We start from the raw sequence: 9,175 nt of genomic DNA, 5'->3' as shown, positions 1-9,175 counted from the left end.
GAGAGCCGATTTTGCCCCCAAAGTTGTGAAATCGTGGCTGAACGTCCAATATCTTGGGGAATCTGACCAGTCTCAAGGCTCATGTAGCTCCAAAGGATGATTTCCCCCTCGAAAATACTGCGAAATGAGGCGTAAAATCAAGGGCCCGGAGGGCCTGACCACGAGTCTCTGGGGGGGTCCTCGGCCACGACCCCCCCCCCTAGCATGTGGTGAAGGTGCTGGGGGGGTCGGGACCCCCCCCCCCTAGCATGTGGTGTGAGTAGAAGTGCGCCCCCCTCCCTGGAAGCGATGTCCGCCTGCTCCAGGGGAGCGGGAGAGATTGAGCTGCTGGGACGCGGGGCGCGGTTCTGTTTGCGGTGTCCCACATTCCCGGGATGGGAGGATTCGGTGAGGGAGGGGCGGGTCCTCCTCTTTGAGGGGGACCTGGAGGAGTTGCGGAGCGGCCCGGCCCGCGGCGCTGGCGGGGGGGGGGCAGGAAGTCCCGCGACGGGCGCCGGCGGGGGGCGCGGCGGGAGCGACGGGGGGGGGGAGGGGATGGAGTCGGAGGATGATGGGGATGGTCCTCTCGGCGAGCACCACGGTGCTCGCGGATTCGACCATCCGCCTGACTACCATTCCGACGACGCCTTCACATGCGTAACGACGCTGCTAGAGATGCCTTTCGGGGCCCAGAGATAAAACTTCTGATGCCATGCGTGACCTAGTAGTGTCCCCAGCTATGGGCGTGTCCACGTTGGAGCCAGGTGTGGTGTGGACGCGAGAATAGCTCCGCCGTTCATGGAGGCAACCGATGCGAGTCGACTGGTGTGTGTCGTCGTGGTTTCGTATCAAGAATACTCACTCACACGCGACGGCATCTGAGAGGGCGACGGCTTCTAAGCCGTCGCCTTTGCAGTGCCAGTCCGTACCCGGTGTCGTGCGAGGGAGTTGGGTTGTAAAGTTCTTTTAAGTGTACCTGTGTTAGTGCCAGTGCGCCCAGTCCCGTGCCCAGTGTTGTGCGAGGGAGTTTGCTGGGAGCATTCGGATAAAATTCTTTTAAGTGCCGGTTCTGCCGGACGGAGGCGTACCCCGAGGCCCCCACTCTTTCCTTCGCATAGCGGCCACTCTTCGGATCGCTGGTCGAGCGACCCGGGGGATGCCCCGCGCGCCTGACCCAGGCGCGAAAAACGAATCTGCGAGGCGTGGCCGCTCACGCGGCCCGATGGGGAGGAACGGGGCGAGCCCCCTCCAACCCACCCGCGCTAGGTCTCGGGGGACGCAGGGGTCACTCCCGCGCGACCTCGGGAACTAGCCGGGGCAGTCGGAGAAGGGGCAACTCCGTGCACTGACGGTCGGCCGTCAGAAAACACGCCTCCGTGGCTCGGGTTACACCAATCCTCGCTACCCAACGCGGCCAAAGGATATCCACCTCGAGAACCTCGAGAGATACTCGAGTATCAGGCGCTGTCGAGGCTCGCTCTCACGTCAATCCCTCCATGCTCTTTCGCAGCCGGGCCTCTGCCTCAGACCACGAGAAGACCGTCATGCGCGGCGTCGTGAAGCTGCAGGCAGCCGTTCGACGGAAGCGAGCGCACAGCTCCTTTTTGAGAATGGACGAGACCGACGCGCTGCCGCTTCGCGACGCGTGGGCAATCTGGCTCTTCCTCGCTCACGTGATTGCGGTCGTGTGGGTTGGTTCGCCCTTCCTCGGCGCCGAAAGCTACCTCGGCGAGGCGGCGTTCGAACACCACCAAGCTCGCGACCTTGCGCTAGCGCTCGCCCTCTCGCTCTGCACTTCATTCGCGTTTGTGCACTGCTTCGTGCTCGTGCTTGAGACGCAGGCGCTCCGCCTGCTGTACGTGACGCTCTTTGCGGTGCCCAGTACGCTCGTGGCTTTCGGAGTCGCTGCTGCCGCCGACGCCGCCGGCCCCAATAAGCTTGGCTATGCGGAGGAGTACGGGTCGAACCTGGGCTTCGGCGTCGCTCTGGTCGGAGGCGCCATATTCCTCAGCGTCTACCTCCTCCGGTGGCGGATCGATACCAGCGCCGCGCTGCTGTCCAAATCTGCGGCGCTGCTGCTCGAGATGCCGGGCCTCATCACGGTGGCCGCGCGTGCACTGTGCTCACCCACGCGCACCGGGCCTTGCGCACTCTGAACGCCGTGTGACCTCTCTTATTCAGGTGGCGTACGGCTCGGCACTCGCTGCGACATGCTGGTTTCTTCTGTGGCTTCCTTTTGCCGTCTACGTAATCCAGCGCGTGGTCGAGCACCTCTGGGACGACTTCTACCAGCAGTGGGGCGAGGGCGCGGAGGCGAGGTACACCTCTGGCGAGGTGACGGCCATCTGCGCTGCCGTCTACTTTCTCCTCCTCCTCTCGCTGTACTGGGGCCAAAACGTGTGCAAGGGCGTCTCCGACGTCACCGCGGCCGGCGCAATCGGCGCGTGGGTCTTTGTGCCAGAGACGATGGCAGCGCCAGCGCCTTGCGTCGGCCTGCTGCTGAAGCCCGTCGTGTCCAACGCGCTGCTCCGGGCGATGACGACCTGCTTCGGCTCGATCTGCTTCGGAACGCTCGTGGTGGCGGTCGTGCAGGCACTCGTCGCGACGCTCAAGCAGCTCAAGTACAGGCGGATGAGCAACTGCGTCCCGCTGGGGCTGCCGCTCAAGCTCGTCAATTGCTGCGTCGACTGCGTGCTCGACGCGATCAAGCGCGCGGCCGAGGCCTTCAACGAGTGGGCGCTCGTCTACACCGGCCTGTACGGCCGCTCCTTCCTCGCCTCGGGCCGCGCCGTCATCGGGCGCTCGTCGGGGACCCCCGTCGCCGGGAGCGCGTGCAAGACTCGTCCACGGACACGTCCACGACGCGTCCACCAATAGGCTCGTCAAGAAGGCGGGCATGGACGTCGCCGCCAACATCCTACTCGTCTCGCCCGTGGTCTGGCTCGCCACCGCAGGATGCCTCCTCGTCACGCTCGCCATGTGTGCCGCCCTCGCCGCCGCCCTCGGCCACCACGGCCAGACGCAGGCGATCTGGGTGATGTTGCCGCTGCCGCGCCGCTACGCGCTCGCCGCGGCGCTCGCTGTGCCGGTCGTTTCGGTCGGCTTGTCGCCGCTCCTGACCAGCACGCGCACGCTGCTAATCTGCTACGCCGAGGCGGACCACTCACACGCGCTCCGCACGACGCCGCGACTGTCCCATGCCCCCCCCTCCCTCCCTAGGCGGACCACGTCCTCCGCCGGCGAGACCCGGAGCTCGTCGAGCGGATCGAGGGCGCGCGAGATTTGGGCCGCCGCAAGGGGCGTGAGGCGCGGTCCGCGCGCGAGCCGTCCGCCCCGACCGCCCAGGCGGTCGTTTGCGTCTGAGAGACGGCGCTCTCGCGGAGCTAGATGGCCACGCGAGGTGTTTCTTAGAGCCGTAATCTTCATCTTGTTCTCAGTTCTCTAATCTCTTAATGTGTACGCGCGGCAGGTCGTAGAAGCTTAGAACAGAATGATGATTATAACACGATCGTCGAGGCTTGAGAATCTATGCCTCTGTCGCTGCAGTATATAGTGTGTGCGAGGCAAGTGAAGAGGCTAGTGTCGTCTGTCGCAGTAAACAGAGCTCAGAGGGATACATGCACAGGAGAGGCTCGCATACACACGGTTAAAGCCGTAGTGTGCGGTTCATACACGCACGACTTACGAGTACCACCGAGGTCAGGAGCGCCCGCCCGCCGGCGTCGCGGCTCCAAACTGCCCCGGGAAGCCGCTCGCTCCGTCTATGTGCGGAGACTATACCTTCTTTGGGAGGCGCCAGAGCGTGTTGACGAACCAGCACCCAAAGTCCTCCGAGTTCATCTGGCCGACGGTGACGAGGAACCGGTTGAATAGCCCGCCGACGTTGCCGGTGACGACATACCTGCGGCCGCGGGCTATAGAGTCGTAGCTAGGGAGAGCGGGCAGCCAACGCGAGGATGGGAAAGAGTATGGCATGCCAAGCAGAGGGGTGCAAGGAGGGGGCAGGGGGGGGGGGGGGGGCGCACGGCTTGCGTGCAAACATGCCCTCGACGCACTGGGCGGCGCACGGCGCGGCCTGCTGCAGCAAGCAGGGGATCTTGGCGCCGAGCGGCTCCTCGTCTGGCTTCCAAAAGCTCGTCTGCCTGTTCACAGCGCGTCGGCAGTGTGAAGAGGTGTGCCGTTTAGAGAGTCGTCTCTGGATGGCATCTGTGCGTGAATCCGGGGCACGCGGCGGTGACGGAGATGCCGGTGGAACGAAGCTCGTAGTGCATCGCGCGTGAGATGCTGAGCAGAAAGGCCTGAGGGAGACGAGCCGACCCTCTCGAGTCACGGGGTCTGCGCGAAAGAGGAGTAGAACTGGCAACAGTAGGCCTTGGTCGCTCCGTAGGTGGCCTCGGCCGGGCCTGGGTCGAAGCTTTGGATCGAGCCTACGGGTGACATCGCGCCCCACCTCTCACCTCGAGACACGCCGCCGCCCCGCCCGACATCCTCGCGACTGGCGCGGGCCGAGGTTGAGGACCATGCCGCGCTTCCGCGCCATCATCCCTTCGAGGAAGTAGCTCATCAGGCCGACCTGCCAAGAGAGATTTCGAGGTACATCACGGCCAGGCGTGTTGCTACCGAGGTCGAGCTCGCTCCTCGCGGTGGCTACACACGACTCGGCGCTACCTCGGCGCTACGCATACAGCCGCGCGCCGGGGTGTTGTTGTTGAGCTGCACCATCATCTGCAGCTTCTTCGTCGGCACGTTCACAAAGGCGCCGTAGTAGCCAACGCCGGCGTCGTTGACCAGGATCGAGACGTCCTGGCACCAATCCGGCAGCAACGGGAAGATCTCCTCGTAGACGTGTGTTGCCGCGTCGGGCGCGGCCAGGTCGGCCGCAAAGTACTTCACCTGGCAAGACACAGTTCAGTGTCACCGAGATGCGCCGCCAAGCAACACACAGTATGCATGCGTCCTGTCGAATTACCTTGATCTGTGGGTACTTGGCCGCGATCTCGCGTTGCACCTCCTCCCCGTGCTCCTCGTTGTGCGAGGTGATGACGAGGTCGAAGCCGCGATTCGCGAGGTCGAGCGCGATCTCCTTGCCGATGCCACTGTCCGCGCCGGTGATGAAGGCGCAGCCGTCGCCCGGAAGCACCTCACTGTGCGCTGTGGCGTTTAGGCACGGTGTGCGCGCTATGGCCTCGAATGCGTAGAGGAAGATCGGGAAGATGAACTTGTCGAGGAGATAGTAGACGAGGTAGATGGGTGCGGAGAGCAGCAGCGCGATTACGTACAGCGCGCTCACCGCTGGGCCCGCCTGCGAGGCGGCAGCAAAGTGAGGTGAGGGCAAAGGGGAGCAGCGGTGCGGGATGGGCGGGCTAAGGCGGGCCTGCACAACCAGATCGGGCCACGGGACGGTGCCCGATGACACTGCGACCTGGATGGGCGCCGGCGCGGCCTTGTGGAGGCGAAGCTGGTTCAGATATTGCTTTGACGGGGGCGGCTTGGACGGGACAGCCAGCATCCTGATGTTGCAAGCGATTGCGTACAGCGCGTCACCGCCTGACCACCTGCGAGGCGGCAGCAGTGATGAGGGCAGCGGGACAGGCTGGGCCAAAGATTGCATCATGCCTGCTGCAAATCCGCGAGCGAGTGCAGTCGGGTGGTGCGGCGAGCGGTTTGCAGGCGGGCGGGAATGTTGCGGGGTGCGCGCCCGTGGGCCCAGTGGCGATGTACCACTCGCGAGTGCAGCGGGTGGGCGGGAGAGGGCTGTGAGCAAAAGCAGGGAAAGAGAGCGGCATAACGCGCCTGATCGGCTTCCCAAAGGAGCGGTACACGACGCCCACTAGATTTCAAAAAAAAAAAACAAAGACAGGCACCGATTGAGCGGGGCGTGCGCATGCGAGAGCGGAGAGGTAGGAAGATGCGAGGAACCCGAGGTTGAAGTGAGTGTGCACGTCTAACCCTATAAGTCCCACCGCCACCCGTTTGCGTCCGGCCGCGTCCCACGGTTTCGGTCGTTTGCACCCCCAGCTCCGCCCAATGGCCAAGCGACGGCTGAACCCGGACGAGATTCGAGCGGCCGTGGAGGCGGGACCTCCCCCCCACTCGGTCATCCCGCACCGCATCGACTGCAAAAAACACTGCAGCCATCTGCTTGGCCCTGCGGCCGGCCTTTGCCTCCCTATAGCGGTTATTCAACGGCGTGTGCTCGGCCTTCGCCGCCTCGTATGCCGCCTCTCGCTGCGGAGTGGGCTGCAGACCCTTGCTCTTCACCGTCGGTGGTGGGCGCGGTTTCGGTGCTGGGAGCGCCTGATCGCTTGCCTCCCACTGCTCGAGCTCCTTCTGCCACCGAGGCAGCTCGACGTCGCGCCACTCCGCGAGATGCTTGGCGTACGGATCGTTGCGAGGAGCTCGAGGCTCGTGCCGGCCTTGGCAAGATCAGCCAATGGACGCTCGCGGCGGCGGGCTGCGTGCGAAAGTGGATAGATAGAGCACAGCTGGTGTCGACGCCGTCCGTGTTTAAAGTTAGAGGACTACATTTCACCTCTTCCCGGTGCTCTGCGTCGCAGCCTCATGGCCGTCCACGCATCCGGCCGATCAAAGCACAGCGCCGTCCCGTGGCGTCCGGAGATGGATGCCTTCGTGCTGCTGCGCCACGTCCGAGACGGCATCTCGTTGCCAAAGGTGGCAGAGCAGTGGCCGTTTGAATCCGCCACCAAACGAAGCAAAGATGCAATCAAGTGGCGATGGAAAAAGGTTCTCAAAAGACTCGACGCTCTCGACGACCTCCGACTGATCTGTGGATCCTGCGACGAGCGCGAGGAGGCGGAGACGCAGCTGCAGGCTTGCCTCGGTGCAGTCCATCGAATGCCAGCTACGCCGGCTTCAGAACGTCACGCCACTGGTACGCGACGCGCACCACAAGAGCCGCTGCGACCCGGAGGCGCCATATCAGGACCTGCAGAACGACATCTGGACGCCGATCGACTCGACCCTCGCTCTACCGCCGTGCGCGCAGATCGACTGGATTCGCGGCGTCGCAAAGGTGCCTCCCTTATCCTGTTCGACTGCACGCGCGCGTGATCATTCGGCTAACTCCAACGACTAGTGAAGCCATACCCTCCCAAATTCGCATCTCCTCCGTCATTCATCACCCAATCATATCAGACCCCACCGTCCCCGAGATTTCTTCAGCTTACGTCACTGGCCTCGCGACCGACGGCAGCGCCGAGCTAGACCCAGACGGCCTCCCAACATACTCCTCCGCTACTGACACTATCTCTCTCTTCGCCATCCCGCCCCACCTCACTCAAACGGCGCGCTGCGCTGACAGTCCTGAGCCTATACACGCCTACACACCACGCGCTAGGGTTGTCAAACGTTAATTTGGGGCCTAACAGTTGCGCTATTGCTATCGCGGCGGCGGCTGCGTGCGAAAGTGGATAGAGCACAGCTGGTGTCGACGCCGTCCGTGTTTAAAGTTAGAGAGGCTTGGCCTAAGCCTAAGTCGAACATTTCCGTATGTGCACACACACACTCACATTTCCGTATGTTAGTCCTTTTTGTACAAGTACCCCGCCTTAATCGCGACACGCCCTCAGCTCAGAGCTCACGTTTGGGCGGGCCGCCGCTGTCCGAGCCGCTGTTGAGCACCATCGCGATGCTGTCCATGCGCGCGTGGTTTGAGAAGAGACGTGCCTCGGCGTGGACAAGGAGAGTGGACAAGGAGAAGCTGAAGCGGTGGCGCGAGCTCGGTGGCGGCGACCTGGAGCCGGTCCTTGCGAGCGGCGCCGTCGCCCTCCTCGACGCGCAGTGGATCATCAGCCACGCCGGGGCGGGCGGCGTCCTCAACCACCGCCAGGCGCTGCCCAAAGAGGCCTTCCTCTCCCTCGCCGACCTCGTCGAGGCGACCAAGTATGAGCTTCCAGTCGCCGCGCTCTCCTACCCGTGGCTGACCAAGGACCACCCCGACCCGCGCGGAGCCAACCTCGCCCGCGTCGCGAGGGCGCTCAAGGCCCTGCTCACTGACAATTACGGCACGATCACGCGGCTCGGCGTCTTTTGGGACTTCGGCTCGCTGCACCAGCACCCCGACCCCGCCAACCGCGTCATGCGCACCGACGAGCAGAACGCGCTCTTCAAGCAGGGGCTGGGCTGCCTCGGCACGCTCTACTCCCACCCGTACACATACGTGCTGCGGCTGACCTCCTTTCCGGACGGCCACAAGGCGGAGGATCAGGCCGAGGGCACCAACGTGGCCATGTACTTTGACCGCGGCTGGTGCTACACCGAGAGCTCTTGGGCCAGCCTGACCAAGAACGGCGACCTCTCGCTCGACCTCGGCAAGATGCACGACGGCAAGGAGTACGAGTACTACAGCCTCCGAGCCGACTGCACCCAGGACGGCGGCCGGCGCCCTCCGCTGCTGCCGTCTGCGTTCGCGGCGGAGCTGGAGTCGAAGAGCTTCACCAACGGCAAGGACGACAAGCCGCTGGTGAAGGGGTTGTACGAGGCCGCCTTCGAGGAGCAGTTTGGCAAGGCGACCGAGCTGCTCTACGTCCAGCTCGGCTGGGGCGACGCGGAGGCGGCGCAGCTGGCGGAGGTCCTCGCGAGCGGGGCAGCGCCGCGGCTCGAGAAGCTCCAGCTCTTCGGCAACGAGATTGGCGACGAGGGCTGCAAGGCGCTGGCCGCCGCCCTCGGCAAGGAGGGGGCAGCGCCGCGGCTCGAGGAGCTCTCTCTCCACAGCAACAAGATTGGCGACGAGGGCTGCAAGGCGCTGGCCGCCGCCCTCAAGGAGGGGGCCGCCCCGAGCCTGAAGGCGCGAGACGCCCCCCCTCGCCACTCGCCCCTCCCCCCGCCCAATGCTCATCGCACCTCCCCTCGCGTGCAGTTGCTCATGGTGGACAACAAGGAGCAGCCTGAGCTGGTGGCCGTGTGCGAGGAGCGCGGCATCCACCTCTGCTGAGCCTCTCCAGCCCCGGCCGGGCGGCGAGGGCGCGGGGCCCGGCGGGACCGCCGCGCGAGCACGGCAGAGAGCAACAGACCCTGCGGCTGGCGAAAATGACGCGCAGCCCCGGTGCGGGCCCCCCCGGTTGCGGGTTTGGTGGGTTGATGGCCGGTTGGGTTGGGTGTTTATTTTTGGGGCGGGGGGGGGCACCCCCGAAAGGGGGCCGGGGGGTTTTTTCCTCCCCGAGGGGGGGGGGGGGGG

General features: G+C 64.7%; 2 protein-coding genes across 2 annotated transcripts; one reads left to right on the top strand and one right to left on the bottom strand.

Moving 5' to 3' along the window:
* Positions 1–1,475: 1,475 nt before the first annotated feature.
* Positions 1,476–3,342, top strand: EMIHUDRAFT_109115 (hypothetical protein; the record flags this gene model as incomplete). The annotated part of the gene is made up of 4 exons (XM_005791263.1): positions 1,476–2,081; positions 2,161–2,810; positions 2,857–3,076; positions 3,199–3,342. The coding sequence occupies 4 exons, from the start codon at positions 1,476–1,478 to the stop codon at positions 3,340–3,342; spliced, it is 1,620 nt and encodes a 539-aa protein (XP_005791320.1).
* Positions 3,343–3,444: 102 nt separating this feature from the next.
* On the bottom strand, positions 3,445–5,537 carry EMIHUDRAFT_439982 (putative short chain dehydrogenase). Its single transcript, XM_005791262.1, has 8 exons — positions 5,354–5,537; positions 4,949–5,281; positions 4,675–4,872; positions 4,486–4,552; positions 4,351–4,406; positions 4,192–4,277; positions 4,005–4,121; positions 3,445–3,880 (listed from the first exon to the last, which is right to left on the bottom strand). The coding sequence occupies exons 1-8, from the start codon at positions 5,486–5,488 to the stop codon at positions 3,754–3,756; spliced, it is 1,119 nt and encodes a 372-aa protein (XP_005791319.1). The 5' UTR covers positions 5,489–5,537; the 3' UTR covers positions 3,445–3,753.
* Between the last annotated feature and the right edge of the window lie 3,638 nt (positions 5,538–9,175).

This window comes from Emiliania huxleyi, assembly GCF_000372725.1.
Source record: "Emiliania huxleyi CCMP1516 unplaced genomic scaffold EMIHUscaffold_114, whole genome shotgun sequence".
NCBI lineage: Eukaryota > Haptophyta > Isochrysidales > Noelaerhabdaceae > Emiliania > Emiliania huxleyi.
Note: the sequence above shows the minus strand (reverse complement) of the source record. Positions and strands in the feature narration are given on the sequence as shown.

Bases quoted from the DNA above. Each gene is read 5' to 3' on its own strand.
- EMIHUDRAFT_439982 (XM_005791262.1), bottom strand. From the start codon at position 5,488: ATGCTGGCTGTCCCGTCCAAGCCGCCCCCGTCAAAGCAATATCTGAAC. The intron at 4,407-4,485 runs GCCCGCGCCAGT...TGTCACCCGTAG, and splicing joins CGGCATGGTCCTCAACCTCG to GCTCGATCCAAAGCTTCGAC. The intron at 4,278-4,350 runs GCCTACTGTTGC...CGTCTCCCTCAG, and splicing joins CCACCTACGGAGCGACCAAG to GCCTTTCTGCTCAGCATCTC.